The 19,405-nt window shown below is 33.5% G+C and overlaps 1 protein-coding gene across 5 annotated transcripts in view; it reads right to left on the bottom strand.

Annotated features, from left to right (window-relative positions):
- Nucleotides 1-16,724, bottom strand: part of LOC128239958 (uncharacterized) — a 133,265-nt gene extending 116,541 nt beyond the window's left edge. For all 5 annotated transcript variants that reach the window (XM_052956426.1, XM_052956424.1, XM_052956423.1 and 2 more), the window contains exons 1-12: nt 16,244-16,724; nt 15,483-15,573; nt 10,560-10,647; nt 9,227-9,458; nt 7,625-7,768; nt 6,127-6,255; nt 3,970-4,039; nt 3,412-3,533; nt 2,704-2,814; nt 2,182-2,397; nt 1,291-1,440; nt 528-699 (exon numbers count right to left, since the gene is read on the bottom strand). In XM_052956426.1, the coding sequence (XP_052812386.1) occupies nt 528-699; nt 1,291-1,440; nt 2,182-2,397; nt 2,704-2,814; nt 3,412-3,533; nt 3,970-4,039; nt 6,127-6,255; nt 7,625-7,768; nt 9,227-9,458; nt 10,560-10,647; nt 15,483-15,573; nt 16,244-16,349 (1,631 nt within the window). In that variant the 5' untranslated portion in view covers nt 16,350-16,724. The remainder of the gene's footprint in view (nt 1-527; nt 700-1,290; nt 1,441-2,181; nt 2,398-2,703; nt 2,815-3,411; nt 3,534-3,969; nt 4,040-6,126; nt 6,256-7,624; nt 7,769-9,226; nt 9,459-10,559; nt 10,648-15,482; nt 15,574-16,243) is intronic.
- Between the last annotated feature and the right edge of the window lie 2,681 nt (nt 16,725-19,405).

Genomic DNA, 19,405 nt, shown 5'->3' on the forward strand with positions numbered 1-19,405 from the left:
CAGTCTAAATCTCAGACTCAAGATATTAGTCAATAAAGACCTGGTGACAACACATTTATTCGGTATCATTGGAAAGAGTTTTGTGTAGAGAAAGGAAGCACAACACTTATACTAAAACTTATATTACAAACAGTCTCTTTTACCCAATTTTGAAAGATTGCTTGAAAGGTCAATTCATATCAGATGTTTTTAAATCGAGGATAAAGATGCATACTGCTATAACTTTACCTATAATTTTGTTTTTGTGTTATCTTTGTTACATATAATAAGTTGTCAGCAAGTAATAATTCTCAACTTAAACATTTGTTGGGCAGTGCTTGCCAGCCTGACACACGTTGACCATTCATAATAAAAGGACAATGTTTCTCAACTTAAACATTTGTTGGGCAGTGCATGCCAGCCTGACACACGTTGACCATTTATAATAAAAGGACAATGTTTCTCAACTTACACATTTATCGGGCAGTGCGTGCCAGCACGAGACACGTTGACCATTCATAATACAATGACAATATTCCTCAACTTACACATTTGTTGGGCAGTGCGAGCCAGCTGGACACTCTCTGCAGACCATTGATGTCTCAATGGAGTAAGATCCCATAGCGCACTCGTAGTTCTTGGACGGATCTGCGGCATCTGGACACGCAAAACCCGCAGGGCACGCTTTGCACTCAATTGAGCCATTTTTACTTGTGTAACCTGAAATTTTATGATGCAATATTAACTAACATTGAGATAGGGTGCAACACTCGTATTTTACTGATATAAAATTAATATTTATTTGGAATATTTGATAATTTTATATGTCTATATATAGATTGTTGGAGATTAGGTACCAATTTAGAAAAATCATCCAAGCATGAAGCTTAAGGATCTTGCAGCATAGTTTGTTGTGCCGTTTACAATTACGAAACCAGAAAATTAATACCAAATAATTTTGGATGATCTGCGATTACCAGGCAAGCAAGCCGACTGAACATTTTGTGTAACTAAATTTCTGTAACAGTGAATACCTGGCTGTCCTGTTAACGAGGTGCCATGTTTTTGAAAGTAAATACCAATATTATAAACTATAAAATTCTGTAAATAACAAAATCTGACATAGGACAGCGTGCTCCACTATGCGCCGCTTTGTCTGAGAAATGAATGCAATCATTCTGTAATATGTGCATGTCATATACTAATATTAAGAATAATAAAAACGAAGAAAAAAAATCGCGGGCCAGCACTGACACTGGGGCAAGTAGTAAAGCCCTACTTATTCTTAAAATAGTCAAGGTAAAAACCTACCAGCATCACATGCTTCTGCAGCAATGGTGGTCGGACATTTGTACCCTCCGGGGCAGTAAATACACGCCTGTCCAGTGGGAGATGTAGCCTCATTGTAATAGCCGGATGCACATGCGGTAGGTTCTGAATCCGTCGTCATACACTGGTAACCTGAACACAGGTGACAATTCTTTTAATATGCTATCTTGTGGTTATAGACATTTATCAGTGAAATAAAAATGATATTTCCCTGTTTCAAATAGTGAAAATATCAATTTAATATTTTACAAAGTGTATAGAAATTAAAGGGCTTTTTCACATCTGAGTGAAATCTTAAGCATGCACAGGACTGGAATGTAATTTTAACCTCATTTCCGAAAATACGCTGACCTACAATTTAGCATGCCTTTGCTGAAAAACTACAACTAATGTCATTTTTTTATCCCTTTTAGACATATAAAAGACAATTTGAAAAACTATATCTGCAGTGCATTCAGTAAGGCGAGCGTTTACAAAATGCTCACAAGCGTTTTGTTTTGTATCCCTGTTGCATCGCAGTGCATAAACTGCAAGCGGGGAACCAAACAGCAAAGGTTCGCCAAAAACATCTTTACTGAACGTACTGCTGATGATATGGTATGCAACCAATAGATCAAGTTTTTCAAAGATTATGAATTTGAGACCTTCGCTTGTGGCCAAAAAAGCTATTAGTTTGCATTGAAATCATAATCAACACCTCTCACCATTAACTTATAAACTTCCGACAATCTGTAATAGAAGTTTTACCTTGCCCACTGCAGAATTCCAAGTCGAATATGGTGGAGTTGAAACAACATTATCCATACCACCTCTATGTCAATATCACAATATTCTATCTACACCTGTGGTCATAAAGAAAGGACATGAACCTACCAGCAGGACAATTTGTACAAGAAGTTTCCCCTTGTCCACTGTAGGTTCCACTAGGACAAGCTGTTTTTGTCATGGTGTCAGGACAGTAGAACCCAGCAGGGCACAGTGTACATGAAGCTGCGCTAGCCGCACTGAAGTACCCTGTTGTACACGCAGTCTCGCTGGTGGCTCCTTGAGGACAGTAGTTTCCGGCTGTGCATGCCTCACAAGTGGTACCTGGGAATTAAATTTCAAAATGTGAAACTGCGCCATTATTTTAACAGCAAAAACTGGCTCATAAACAATTTAAAAATAATTATTAAGTTTTGTCCGTCTTCATCTGGTGATCTTGCAAATCACAACTACAATTTGTCTCTAGTACATTTTACAAATAAATATTCTAATAATCTCATCAAAAACAAAGTCTTCTAATTTCAGTTCAAGATAATACACTTCACATGTTTGTGTGGTTTATTTTATTCAAAGTCCAGTTCAACAAATCTTAAAATACAGTTATATACATGTATTTAATGTACTCATTACCTCCGGCGGGGCTGTATTGTCCCGCTGCACACTGGGTAGCTGTTCCCCCACTGCATGTGAATCCTGCTGGACACTGGGTACAAGTTGTAGCTCCAGCTGCCGAATACTCATCTGAAAATAATAATTTGAGACAGGTTTAGTTGTTAACAATTACAAGTTTTCGCCTGTTCTCCATTTTCTTGCTAGAAACCAGAACTGGTGTCCGTTTTGAGAGGTCATAAGAATGTTTCAAAGGTGGGGCTTAAACACACAACCTCTTTAGTGAGAGGCAAACACCTCGACCACTCTAAACCACTAATAGCTCTGGGGTACGTTTCAATTAAGGATTTTAGTCATAACTTCAAGCATCTTAAGTCTGTATAAGCGTCACAAATGGCAGCACATTGATATCAATATCATATAATACAAATAAATTTCTGTTTACTCAAATATGAAGAAAAATAACGAAACTATGATAATTTCAATATAGACTAAAATCAACTAAATTCTGTATTGAAATGGTTCCCTGTTGTCTACACCTATGGTCATTAAGCTTTGAACATAAGGTATGGAGGCTGTTTCCTAAATTGCAGGTTTTATTTTGCAGAACAATGGGTGGATCCAGAGTACATATTGTACATAGGTTTGACTGGTAAATTATCAGCTAAACAATGTATACAAGTATCAACAAAGCAAACATAATACAGAACACATGTGACAAAATCTTACCTCCGGCACAGGCAATAGGAGATGCAGTTGTGGTCGGACATTTTGATCCTGAAGGGCATTGTGTGCAGACTGCTTCTCCTAGCAGGGAATAGTAGCCACCAGTACAGGCAGTGGCGCTGTTCCTGTAAAAAGTGAGAAATAAGTGTGTACTAATAAATAGCTGAAAAGTGTATGAGAAATAGGAAGTGGATATTTTGACCCTTTAGGACAAAGTGTGCAGACTGCGTCTCCTTGCAGGGCCAAGTAGCCACTGCAGCAGGTAGTGTGGCTGTTTATGTCAGAAGTAAGAAAAAAGTGTGAAAAAAGGTCAAATTTCTTAGTGTGAAAATAAGACGTGGTCAGACATCTTGAGCCTGATGGTCATTTGTGCATATTTATAAAACCCTACAATACCACGTAAAAATGCTTATAATGGTACCAGTTATCTCCTTTAGCAACTGGTTGGAATTAAATATCAAATTTATATAAGTTTTGCATGCATTTATGCATTATTATTTCTCATATCCGTGCTTGCAAATTAATAAAGTCAAAGGATGGACAAGAAATACATGTACTTACGCAGGGTTCGTGCATGCAAATCCAGCAGGACAAGATTCACATATGCTGTCAGTTGAGCTGGGAACTTGGTCTGTAATTTAAATAAGAAATGTCATTCATACATGCCATATTGCTAAAAGGGGATGTTGTTCAGAAAAACATGGTATTTTGTCTTTCTTCAGTGGATATTTCACTGACTGGCATTCATTGCTTCTGCACAAGCATTATTTTACCCTTTTTTCTACATCAAGATGTACTGTTTAAAGCAATATACTAATATATATCCTTATATTCTTATTTCTAATAATATGATGCACCTGCAACGGAACAAACTGTTTCATAAAAAAAAATATGTTAAACAATTTAATGGGCTTACCCACTTTGAAAGTCAATTGAAAAAATGCTTACTAAAAGAAGGGATGACTTTCACACAGATATTGGAATTTGATGGTATTTGATACAGAAAAGAAATAAACTTGTCATTTTTTTGTAAACATGCTTCATCTTGATAAAAAAAAAACATAAGTCATACATTTGTGCTCAATAAAAAGACATTTTCTCCCATGTCAACAGGAGTCATTTGTTTACTTTCAGTTTCATTTTGTCATTTTTCCAAAATAGGCTATGTACATGTTTGTAAACATGCAGGTATTAAAGTTTGGCAAAGAAACAGCATTGTCTACAAGATAAATCAATCTGTTCACTTCAATATAATTTATTGACTCACCTTTATCTTTATAAACCCTTTTGTTTAAATTTAAAGTTTTAAAGGTACTCACTCATGTTTTGTACCAAAAATTATAATTCCCATTAATGCATCTGAAAACATTTATTTTATCATTACTTTACTCTATGATATCGAAATTTCAGAAAAGAGAAACAGTCATAGTATTAAAAGATATTTTGATTTTGTGGGGAGCCATTTTTTACCAACGCCGGTAAAGTCAAGAAAAGAATTAGAAAACCGAAGCTTAATCCACAAAGGCAATGAGACTTTAACAAGCGTGGCGGATATTTTGTCCTCTTAACAATACATTGATAACATTACGTGATAATGTTAATCAAACAATCAAGCAACAACAAAACTGTATTAAAGTGTCATTATTAACACTAATGCAATTGAGCCAATATCTTTTGCTGCAGCTGGGCTGCAGCTTGTGGTATCTTAGATTCAACACTTCTAATGACTTTTTCACAATATTTCGTCATACAAAAAAAGTGCATTTCACAAAAGCATGACTGAGTACCTTTAATATGTGGAAAATCAAATCTCCTCTTATCATGTTACATGCTTCCTGATTGCATCAAAAAACATTATTCAACCAATGAAAATCAACCTTTTATCTGATAAGTATACTTGAAACTTGTTATGCAATATTCATGAAATGAAGATCAAATGCCGTCTATCAAAACAGTTTAACAAGCAAAACCTGCTCCTTGCTGATTGATATAGAGGAGTGTGTATAAACATATTCAATCAATAATGGAAATTTGATTCAGAGCAGCTAGGCATTACCATAAACATGCTGTTAAACTTAAATCCTAAAATATGCATAATAGCCACAATAATGGGAGTTCAGGGAAAGTCTTTTATCATTTGGGCATTTTGATGTTTCCCCACATTTCGCGTGACCACTTTCAACTATTAATACCATGCCAAAAATATCAAGTATTTTAAAAGCTTAATTTCAATTTCACAAACATCAATAAATTATTTTCAAATACAAATAAACATAAACATACATGCCATATTTCTTAGAGGCTTCCCAAGGGATTTCAATCTAAATTCCAGGGGATTTTGATATTACACCAGGGGATTTTTATGTAGCGAAATTTAGCTCAATATCTACACCATTTTTTTATGATATAACAATAATTACAGAAACACATTACAATAATTTTTGGACTTAGTCATCATGGTCCTTCATGAAATTTCACACTCGTAATATTATGGATGCCTTCCACTGTCAACTTTGAGCTAGTTTAAAAAAAAAACATCCAGGGGGGGACCAGGGGATGGGTTGGAATTCCGGGGGAATTTTCTCCCCACCGGGGGATATGGCATACATGCATATGTATATATATATATTAAGTTAATATTGTACTCAAAACTGGCTTCATGTATTGATTGAAAGCAATTTTTTCATTGACATGATTTTTCTTTGATAAAGTACTCACTTGCATTACACTGCGTACAAGAAGAAGATCCCGCAGCAGCAACGTAACCAGCTGAACAAGGTGTTGGTGCGGACATCCCTGTGCTGGGGCATTCATGGCCTTCATCACATTGTGTGCAAGATGTGGATCCTAAATATAACAGCAGAAGGTGTAGATAGACGTTCAGAAAAAAGTGTCAAATCATAACGTCATGTATTGTCAGTCAGGCCGATAGCACAATGGACTGATTGCTAAGAACTTTGTTAAAGTTAACAACATGATAAAAAAGTTTAAATGTGAACTTATAATTTGATGATGTGCAAATATACCAGTTTTCTGATAATCTCACGATGGATAACTGATTTTTTGTATTGATTTTTTTTATGGACATTTTCATTTAATCAAACAGTAAGTTCAAAACATATACAAATCAAGCAAAGTAACATTTATTGGTAACACATTTGATATAAATGGTATTTCTATTTTTTCTAAATAAGAAAAAAATGGTTCAAATTTATAATCATTTTAAACTAAACAAAAACAAGAGGGTCCTGTATCACTCACCTGTTCCAATTCAAGTGTGAAATAAGTGTTTTCAGGGCGAGGGCAATTGATTACCCAGTTTTAAACTCTAACTAAAGATCATCAAGAATAACATTCTGATCAAGTTCCATGAACATATGGTCATAAATGTGGCCTCTAGAGTGTTAACATGCTTTTCCTATTATTTGACCTGGTGACCTAGTTTTTGACCGCACATGACCAAGATTATTAATATAGACATTCTGACCTACTTTCATGAAGATACAGTCATAAATGTGACCTCTAGAGTGCTAACAAGCTTTCCTTCAATTTGACCTAATGACCTAGTTTTTGACCGCACATGACCCATATTCGAACTTGACCTAGAGTTTATTAATATTAATATTCCTGAAGATACAGTCATAAATGTGACCTCTATAGTGTTAACAAGCTTTTCCTTTAATTTGACCTGGTGACCTAGTTTTTAATCCTAGATGACCCAATATCGAACTCGTCCAAGATTTTATTGAGGGAAACATTCTGACAAAGTTTCATTAAGATTGTGCCCAAATGGTGACCTCTAGTGCGTTAACAGTCAAATCGTTGACGACAGACGCCGATGGACGACGACAACGGATGACTACGACAGACAACAGACACAGGGCGATCACAATATAGATAAAAATAGACACATGCTATATATTCTAACAATTCTAAGTTTATGATCTGTATGATGTTGGATGGTATAACCTCATTTGATCATAAAAAGTTTTATACTGGTATGGATAAATGATTGACCCCTGATGATGATGATGATGGTGGTGGTGGTGGTGGTGGTGGTGGTGGTGGTGGTGGTGGTGGTGGTGGTGATGATGATGATGATGATGATGATGATGATGATGATGATGATGATGATGATGATGATGATGATGATGATGATGATGATGGCAATGATGGCATCAACGATGATGAATTAAGACACAGAAAGTCCACCTACCAGCAGAACTACTGTATTGACCGGCACTACAGGCGGTGCAAGTCTCCTGGCCTGCAGTACTGTACTTTCCTGCTGGACAGATTGTCGGACCGAGGCCACTTACACACTCGTAACCAGCAGTGCAGGTAATGCATGATGTGGCACCTAGGAAACAGAGAAATGAGTCAATTATTTCACATATAATTTGAGGAAATATAAGATGAGAATGTGTACTAATTCTGGGCCCATTATTTACAAACGTCTTAAGTTTGAGTTTACAATGTGAAGTGAATTCTTCAATGTTTGAAAATGTCTTTGATATAGTTTTTTGACAAAAGATGTAGGCCTGATTGAAGAAAAAGTTATTATTACAAATATCTGGGATAGTATTCAATATGCAGCTTAAGTCAATCTTAAGGTCATTCATCATTGTCTCCATTCACCGTATAGGTCTGTTATTTATACAAACGACTATGCTGCATCATTCTAAGATCCAATAAAGACCAGTATTGAATATCATTTAAGAAGTATTAAGAAGTATTGCTCTTGTAAAAGCAATTTTTTAAAGATGCTATATTACTCCCATATAAGATGTAACACAATTAATAATATTGTTTAAATATTCCAAAAAGGATGAATTAATGACGAAAACAATGGTTCTTATGAAGGATACCGAGATTAATTCGAAAGAAATTAGCATAATACAAGGTATTCCAACCAATGAGACTAAAGTAAACCACAGTAAATCTTTTAGCATTCACCAATCATTAAATATTTTTACGCTTTCTGCTGTAAAATACTCGGTTACAATCTTGTTTTCAGTAAATAATAGTTTCCATAAATTCATTATTTAGTAAGTAGTTAAAGGTTTATCAGTCAAAATAGATGATTGTTATACATGTGTATGTATTGATTTTGAATAAGAGTGTCACTTTAATGAAATGAAAATATGAATTTCTGGGTCTCAAACTCAGACTCCTGATGTTAGAGAATACCTGCTTAATGGAACCAATTATCATCATATTTCAATACTGATCACACTTTGCATAGAATTAACATTTTCTTGTCGAGGATATTATATTTGGAATCAATATATTTAAATATTTTAGCAGAGATTTTCAGAAAACAAGAACTAATCACTGACCCTATTATGTTTATCTAAGAATCAATGTTTTTATATAAGTTTGCACTAGGAAAATGACAAGAAATCGAGGGAACAAACTGAAAGACATATTTGCAAGACTTACATTCTAAATAATTCCATTGGAATTAAAACTGCATTCTCACAGATTGTCAGTTTTGACACTTATTATTTTATGTCTTGGAATCGGCCGATTTTGACATCAATGCCTTCAATACAGTTATATTATATAATTGACAATAGAACATCTCAATTGTTTGGTAAACTGTCGAAAAGTGTTAGGTATCAGCCTAATAAGCTTTAACACATCAATTTTTGAACGTAAATTTGATGAAATGCAATCTGATCTTTTGTCAGCAGCCTTATATCACTGGTTTTGGACATTTACGCAAAAATTGGCTCATTCCGAGACAAAAAAAAAAGTTGTCAAAACAGTCATTTTGTGAGAGTGCAGCTTAGTGACTAGTTATTTTAATATCTACCTGCATTGGAATATGTCCCTGAAGCACAAGATGTCGGAGATGTAGTCGATGTTGTACTGGAGCAGTACGAGCCAGCAGGACAAGTGGTACAAGTTGTTGCCCCCTGAGCCGAATATGTGCCAGTGTTACAGTTGACTGGAGTAGCGGTGCCTGTGCTTGCACATTTTGTTCCGGCAGGACATTGGATGCACGCGGATAATCCAGCCGTACTGTAGTAGCCGGCTGAGCAATCCTGTAGGAAAAATATGTGTGTGTGTGTGTGTGTATCTATCGATTAATAAAAGCATAGTAATAGGTTAATAGGTAAATTATGTACCATCATTTAATACAACATTGACGTCACTTCCTTTCCATGAGTTTTTATGTATCTACTGATGAGAGGACTGCCGAAACATTAAGATAAAAAAAGATAAACTATATAATAGATATTATTTTTATTTGTTATAATGCTTTCTGGTGGTTTTTAGAGATTTATCAATGAAATAAAAATGTTATTTCACTGTTTCCGCAATGATGTTACGTTCGTTTACAATTTGACAGGCTTTTCTGAAAAACTACCATTAAACTTAATTTTAAATGCTTTTTAGTCATAAAATAAAAAGAGACAAAAATGTTTGTTTCAGTTTAAGTATGCAGTATCTTTCACTTTGTGAGCATCAAAATTTCACTCAAAATATAGCTTTTTGTGCTCAATGGGGGAAATATATTTCAATACTACAATACACTGAAACAAACAATTATTCTCTATATAATATTAAATGATGATAAAATACCTGATTGTCGAAGATTATTAGTCATTTTTAAAAAACAGCTTAGTTGAATAGTTATTTTGTTTCCTTCATTAAAACCATCATCTAGCTGTAGTGGTCAAAATTTACCGTAAATCATAATGTGCAAAGAACACACTTTTCCCCCAGAATTCCCATAGATAAAATGCCTGTGTCTTATACATAGTATTGGTCTTTTGACGTTTTTTTGCCAAAGTCCATATCTGGCCGAAATATGTTTCTTTACATTTCACTTCAAAGAGACACTTAATTCTCACTGCTCACATCAATAATTGATCAATCCTGCACTTTTTTTAACTATCTTGACTTGCTCAATTCAGAGTTTCATTTAGCATGACATTTTTATGCCAAAAAAAGAAGTGTTGGCTTTTAGCTTCATTCACCCAAGTGGGATTTAAATGACTCCCTACTGAAATATTTTGAGAAACAACATAACCTACAAAAAATAACAGATAATGCTACAATATTAATCTATGTTTCTCTTTGAAAAAAAATGCACATAAGTAAAAAGGCAAGTTTTTATACTGAAAAAAAATCAATGTTACCGTGCAGTCTGTTAGGGCATCATTTCCAGTATTTGCGCTGGCCTTTCCCGCTGGGCAATCTATGGCCGCGGCTGAACCGCCAGTACAGCTGGAAAAAAAACACGTTCATTTATGGGGTTTTGTTGTTTAATATTAATGATCATCAAATATTACAGTTCCATTTCCTGTGTTTTTAAAACTTAAATTTGAATCCACTCAGGAACCATATTTAATAACTAACTTAAGTAGACTCTTAATGTTTTGATTGGACTGTAAAAATAGCTGGCCAATAGACTGAATGGAATCAATGAGGCATGTCTGTGGATATGATATTGAATACTGCCCTGCAGAAAATAGTATGTGCACAGTATTGAGGGTGGTATTCAATATGCAATTTAAAATAAGCTTATGTTTAAATTTTTTGCTAGTGAGCTTGTTTCTATAGTTTTTCACATATTAAGTTTTATGGGCATACATCATTAACTTCATTCATTGGATTGGTCCAGTATTTATATCTCGCAATCCAATTGGCTACACTGTTTGTAGATCCAGGTATAGAATTCCACCCAAGTTGCTCTATATAATTACATTTTAATTTGGAAAAAAATAATTTCTTTAGTACTTTTGTCAGCAAGTCACAAAAAAGCAAAAAGCTAGGGATCATGATGATAGTTGAACAAGTAGTTGATAAAATAAATACTGCTATTGGTAACAATTTGACACCAAACTGGATAACTCACTTATAGTATTATTGGAGCAAGCCCAGAAAACATTTTACCCCATGCAGGGCTTGCGGGCTTGTGCTAATTTCTACCACTGATAAAATACTAATTTTCCCATAAAAATGACCTTAATTGTCAAACCCAAAAATGAAATAGCCTTTTTTTTAAAAATGAATGCCAGGAGTTCCTCATTACAGCAAAAGTTTGCTTTAAATCCAATTCAAGGATACACGTAGATGAATTAGGAAGTTAAGATGAAAGGCCGCCCATTCTTCTCTTTCGTTAAAACTCTATTTATATACGGGTATATCTATACCATAATATGCGTCAAACATTCAATACCTTGGTTCGACTGTTTTGCCATTTTTAATTACACCAATTGAAGACAGAAATCGTACAAAGGAAGACTGATGATAAAATTTGATACAGCCTTGGGTGACAATGTAATATTGACTTTAAAAACCTCAAGATTTGGCAAATATTCAATAATTTGAATTTAATTGTCAATAAGAGTGTACTTGTGACATGGCCTTATATATTTTAAATTACATAAATATGATATAAGGGTTATAGCTAGGGTGTTATGGGAGCGTGCTGTACTCTGTCCTTTTTTGGAAGCACCCTTCTGCCCTCATGGAGACTAGAATGTGCACCCTCATGCCTTCAAAGAATTAAATGCTTAAGATAATCAAAGAATGATTTTGTTTTAATTTCAATTTAAAAAAAAATGAATTCAAACAAACTTTACATATTAAGTATTTAAAACCTTATATTACTTTAAATAAGCACAATTTCTTACATTTCCTATGAAAGTCTGGAATTTTTTGGGGGGGTTTTGTCGAAAAATCTTAATTTCAATGACTGTGTCTCTGTTTAAAATCATGTACACTGTAGTTGTATATCACAATTGTAATATAACTTACATGTGCATGTTACAATAATATGGTTCTATTATTTGAATCATTTAAACAAAATACACTGCTACAGAATTGAAAACAACAACAACCACAATTTCGATTTTTGGATTGTTTTATCATGGAAATTATATGCCTTTTCAATTAATAATTTAGGCCTTCGTTTCAAATTATCTTGTTAATATTCACCCATTAATCTTATACAATCTATAAGATTTTAAAGCAGGTCTATAAAACCTAATTTAAGCTATGGCTTTATGCCAAATCTTCAATTATCTGCTAAAATTGTTTTCAGTTTAAAGTCATTATTTAGAAGGAATTGGCTAAAAACTGGCAAAAATTCCAATATTTAAGTGTCCAGATAACCTTTGTTGATAGCTGTTTTCAATAGAATAATTAATCCAACTTGAAAACCCATATAGACTGATCTTAGAAGGAATGGAATATATTTATAATAGGTTTTAAAAGTACAATGCTGGTTGTGCAATCCCAATTCTAGTTTTATAACAAATATGTTCATGTATAATAAGTAAATATAATTATTATACCTGTTTTAGATTTTGTACTTGAAATTTGTTAAAATTTCCATCAGAAACAAAAAATTATGTTTTGAAATTCATAAATATTTTACTATAAAATTAAGTAAATTGAAAAAAAAATGTTTCTGTACTTATTTTACTTTTTCAGTTACTTGTTATGTGACTTTTTCAAACCAAAATCTCTGATAAACAGACAAAAAGACCATTTTTATCAAACCTCTTCAACATGCTAAAGCAAATGTGTGCCATAATCATATTTTGGAGTGTTTTTAAAGTGTTATCATGGTGGGGGACACTTGAACTAAAATATCTTATTTTATTAAGTAGTGGAATTCATTTTGTACCAAATGGGCAAACTGAGGGCCCTAATAGGTTTCAGGGTTGCATGCAGGATTTGATGTAAGAGGTGGTGTAACGTAGGGGTGTAACCGTTTGACTTGTGACCCTCCCTCAGAACTCAGTGGTCAAAATTAACACAAGCCCACAAGCCCTGCACTGGTAAAATGTCTTCTGGGCTTGCTCAAATTCTGACTTTTATATAGCAGGGCTTGTTCAAAAATTTGATGCCAAGCAAAAGTTTAAGAATTCAGTCTAACTTCAATGACTGCAGAACCGAAATTTATTTGGTTTAAAGTGTTGGCAGGGGTTTGGGGGGTACTCCCAGTGGTCTTTATATATTATATTCAACATATATATTTATATCAAACATTCCATTGCAACATTATATGGTGTACTGTTATAATATACAATATGTTATATTCAAACAGGCCAGAATGAAAATGTAAAGAAATCAACTTAAGTTCAGAAAGGACTTAAGATGTTTTATATTAAATGAATACCTGAGCCATGATGTACAATTGAAAGCCTCATTTAGGAATCTTTCTTATTGGCCCCCTAAATGTTAAAGGTGTCTCTTTGTATAAGCTTCTAAAACCTCATTCCAAACCTTCTCAACTATTTGGAATACAGTAAGTTTTATAACAATATAATATGGCATTGTCATTGTAGGTATTTAACTTTGTAGGTAGGAAACCGTATAAATATTGATTCTTGCGATATTTTGTTTAAACTATTGTCCATTTAAAATAAATCCTTATTCAAACAGAACCCTGTTAGATCATATGAAGAATTTCAAAGTTTAATAGCAACCCATCTGCAGGTGTATATGATTAAAAGAATATTGGCATAAGCATTTTAACAAAAGTGGACCTTAGTGACACCCAAACTTGATAAATTATATAATCATTTTAGAAAATTGAGCAATTCTTATTAATAATATATCATAAGCTGAAATTCCCTAAATGTTGTCATTGAAAAATAAGTTTTTTAGAATTATTAACATTGTTTTAACTTATAAGGTTTGATTTATTACAAAGACCACAGATGTATAAATAGTGTCTATATAATGAAGAAATTCTTTATTACATATTGTACACTTTAACAATGGTATTCACATAATTTTATAAATATGTTGCAGTTATTTTCAAGACTGAAACAATGTCCTTAAAAATTAAACTACAAAAGAATAAAGGAGAAATAAAATCATCATTTTATTGCTACTTCCTATTTGTTTAACATTATTGATCAAACTTACAAACCCTTATTAATTTTGCATGGAGTGATTTGTAAACATTCAGTTACCTATGTCTTCGGACATTTATCGCAGGATTCATTGATTTTACGATCATCTGTTAAAAATTGTCTTAGGGAATGCTCTGTCATATCATAAATTTATATCATTATTGATCAAATGTTTTCAGACTATTTTTCTTATCAATGGTTACATTTTGTTTTTACTTAAAGCATTATGCGTTTACTGTTTTAAAACTGTATGTAAAATCTGGTTTCCGGCAGTGATTTTATTGCCTCAATTGACATTCATACCATCAATTATCAAATGTTGTCTGTCACACAATACAAGGAGTAAAAACATGTAATATAAATCAATTTATGTAACATAAGCTAATTAATGAAAACCAGTTAATATTTCAGACCTATTCTCTACAAATAATAATGAAAAAATGAGAGCGAAAATTGATATCTTGAATTTACAGTAAAATCTGCAACATTAAGGAAAGCAAAATGGTCATTGATAACATGTATATACATGTACTGAAGTAATGATTTACTATTACTTCAAACATATGTGTAGAAGTATTATATTTAAGGACGGTTAAAAATTGAGATTTTCTTAATACTTTCCATGGAAAACTCTAATAGATAAAATTGATTATCAAAGGCAGAAGGGTTTAACCGGTTAACATCCTCAGGTCTCTCTTAAGGCAGAAGGGTGCTACCAACAAAGGATAGGGTCGGCACCCTTCCATTAATCTTTATCTCAAACCCTCCTATAATAAATCCAGTGAGTTTAAGGTGAAAAGCAGTCATTTTTTGAAACCATGGGACCAATACTCATATGCATGATGCTCTGGGATACAAGAGAAAGTAAAATTACCAACCTGGAGTCGTACCACTACGAAGTGGAACTGTATTTATAGAACTTGTCCCATAGATATAATTATTCTATTGTTGAGGTGGTCAGCGTGAACGATAATAATTTTCTAAGTAATATTAATAATAATTTTCTAAAATATCAATGACGCAACCTATAAATGAATAGCAATGTTCCTATGATGGAATATAATGGAATTATCACTAATGGATTCCCAAATATATTTTTTATTATTGCAATTTTGGTCTCAAGATTGATGTGATTATCAATTATGAAATTAATTTGAATATCAGACCAAACTGTCTCGTGAAACTTACTATTTTCCCTGAGGACATGTGTCACAGATTCCGTTGTTCAGGTACTGGCCAGCATTACAGCTCGTAGCACACGTGCTGCAGGTGCATTGTCCTGAAACATAGAATGACATTGAAATGAGACTGTTGGAAGAGCCAGTCTGAAGTCACACTCTATCATCAATTTTTTAACAAGACCTGCTATATGTAGACCAGATTTTAAGGAAGCACAGAAAACATTTTACCAGTGCAGAGCATGCAGACTGGTAGTAATTCTGATCACTGCATTCCCTGTCACTACAGCGAATCAAGCATTGGAGCATTTTCAATGGATAACAAATAACAAAATGTTATCTCAGCAAAAATGGAAGTATATATTGATGTATAAAAAATTGTCATAAAAAAAATATCTCCATCTCACAATCTTTGTCAACACAAAAAAATGAGAAAAAAAGGTTGGGTTAAACTGATGCATTAACACATTATAGAAAAATTAATTAAAAAAAATTAAGAGAATAGTTTGACACATTCATGGTAGTTTCCAACTTAAGGGTCCACAAACATCTGCCTATTAATTTTAGGAAGGTTTAATAATAGAAAAAATATTTTTTATGTCAGTCTGTAAGGGATTTAAAATGTCTGCAGTCCACAGAGTATTCAGATAGGTAATAGTGGCACCAGCCCTCATAATTACACAATGTCATGATATTACACCTCTGGGAACCACTCAACTTCAAGTGTTTCTTTTCATGTATGAATTATAATGAAATATTAAACATCATTACCATTGACGGTCACTGCTGTCAGGTATAACCAGCACACCAAAAACAGCACAGGTCGGTATCCAAGCTTGGGCATCCAGAAACTGCTTCTAGCAAGACCAGCTTGCATTGCAGCTAAAGCGCTGTCATCAGTCGAAACAGAAATTTGTAGACCAGCACAAAATATTCTAACAGTTCTTAACTTCTAGAAATTACTAGTTCTATATCTATGATAATGTTAATTCTACAGATATATATGTGAGTTTAATCAATTATATTTACACAATCACAATGCAGTTTATATAATAAAAAATCACAATATAACTAATAGTGTAAGTCGATAAGTGAAAGTAACGCACGAAATCTTAAAGTTCACAAATTCACACAAAATCCGAAACAATGTGAGTCCAGCTCAAATAATATCCGTTATACAAAAACGAAATCGGACAATAAGCATATTTTTACATCCCTCTGTGTATTGTAACGAAAATATGTCATAAATGACTTTCTGTGTGTCCGAACACTTGTATGATTCTACCTCAACTGAATGGAGTTGTGTACATAATCACCATTTCCGGTATCCTGACTGGTTTTTGTCGTCGTCTCCTGTAATTATTGTAAAGAAAAATAGCCGGAAAGAAAATGTAAATTCGCAAAATGTTAGTATGGCTTATCTGCTGTTTAAATCAATTGTCAATATTTAATAATTAACAACTAGGATCATATAGTGAGCGGCTAATATGCATAAATATTACTATAAAGGAGATTACTCAATTTCTAACTCAACTCATTGGAATTTCAAAAGAATTTACTGGAACCATTGATCTATTCGAATTTCACGGGATTTTTCACAGTTATATGGAAGATAATTGTCATGTGTCATCATACTGAGCACTCATATACAATCATTTATTAACAAATTAAAGACAAAGGAGTGAACTAATAAAAAAATGTTAATAACATTATAAATCATGGTCCGTAAGTTGCTGAAGATGATCCGTAATGTCCCTTAATCTGGTCCGTAATGTCCCTAAATCTGGTCCGTACTGTAATGTCTGGTCCGTAATTTCTATGGTCCGTAATGTTCGTGACCCCGCATTAACAGGTATACCTTACAGTTGGAAATCTAGCCGGCATTTTTGTAAACGTGTTTTACTTAATCTCATAAATTATGTTTGGAAAATAAGAAATTTGACAATATGGAGCGTTCAAGAGGCAAATAAAATGAACTCACCAAAGGGATCTGACCATCAACAAACATATATATTACAAGTATGGATTCAAAGAACTACAGCGTTTTGTATTATGTATACACATTGCCATCAGTCGTCGCCGCGATAAATTAATTCTGAGAGAAAATAAATATCGAGTGAAGTAACTTTATTTATAGAAGGTAACACATTAAGACATAGGCATCATATCATGAAAAACATAACACACGTCTTATTTACAATGCGGCCTTCTGAAAGAACACACACACGCACGCACGCACGCACGCACGCACGCACACACACACACACACACACACACACACTAAATAAGATGTGATGCTAATAATTGATACTCAAAACACAAATGAGAAAACACATTTTGAACAGTAACGCAAAAAATACATATTGTTAAAAAAAGCATTATTACATTTTTTCGTCATGGCCTATAACTAGAATTAATGATCGTTTTAACATGTAAAATGCTTAGAATGGGATTTCAGAAAGGTACGTATTAAAATGTAATACGAAAACATAAAGAAACATGAATATAATACATTCATTTAACACATCAATGCTTAATAATACATCAATTTGTACCTAAATGTTAACAAGAAAACTCATCAAAATTGTTTAATTGAGTAAGTAGGACAGTCACACATTTATATAACACCTTACTCAACATATACATACGTATAAACTTTACCTATGGTATGCATGGAATTATGCATACAAGTTTTACAACGGATTTTGCGATTGATGATGTAAACAGAATTTCTTGCAGCGGGTTTTAAATGTCTTTTCCGTGTTAGACTTACGTATTTCTTTTGGTAAAAAATTTAAACTTTCCCACTGTAGCATGCAAACGAGTGTTTCTTGTATTGTGTTTTATGTCGAAAGTGAGCAATGTCTTGTCGCGTGGAAGATCGTAATCCACATCTTGTGTTGCTAGATATCTTAATAATGTCTCTTATGTAACTCGGTGTAAGATTATTAATAGATTTAAATACCATAACAGCCGTTTGATATCTGCAACGGTATTTAAATTGAAGTCATTCACTGTTTAAATTTTTACTTTTGATGTTCACGAGATGAACTATATAGAGGACTAATGTCTGTTTCATTGTTAGATCATAATATATTTCACCCAGTGATATCCATCAGCTAGATATGACGAGTATCGTAGCGAAATATATGATTGTGAAATCGGATTCACTATTAAAAGATTGAGTGAAATATCACACTTTTCCAAAGATAATTTTCTGTAAATCACCGTAAAGCTCATTTCCGAGTATCACCCTCCGCCTTCAATATGCCATTCTCATTCACCAGAGGTTTGATAATGAGAAATATGCATACAAGATACTTGTCTGTCAAGAGTGGCAATTTCTAAATAAAAGCACAGATGTGATTAATATAATTGTGCACATGCATAAGTATACCGTGAACAGATCTTCCAATCAATATGTATTTACTTACGTATGTATAACGCATTGGTGTGATGTGAAAGAATCAATTTCGTAAAATTCGTCACAGAGTGTTGACTTAATCTTTAAGGATTTCACCTTTCGAGTGTGTTAAAAGTTCCTTCTACTGCCACTCATCGGATACACACTCCCTGCGTCAGATTTTGCGTTGACAATGTATCAACCAATGTGGTTGAAATCTAAGTCTGTTAGATGACCTGAAGAAATTCTTAATGATTAAGAAGGGTTCGTAGAATAGTATGAAAACTGGTATCGGAAATAGTTTTAACATCATGCAACTATATTTGAGCAAATATCAACATTTACTGAAGGATTCCAGCTTTTGGTTTCTTAGTCTTAACACTCCGGACGAATGATTTGCCACTCCTTATTCGGCCATACAAAAAGTGCATTTTGCAAAAACATGAGCGAGAACCTTTAAAAGTAGTTTACTATTTTATCAATTACCATTGACCGCTTCTTTTGAGAGTCGTGTCATTGTGACTAAGCAG

The sequence above is a fragment of the Mya arenaria genome, chromosome 7 (assembly GCF_026914265.1).
Source record: "Mya arenaria isolate MELC-2E11 chromosome 7, ASM2691426v1".
NCBI lineage: Eukaryota > Metazoa > Mollusca > Bivalvia > Myida > Myidae > Mya > Mya arenaria.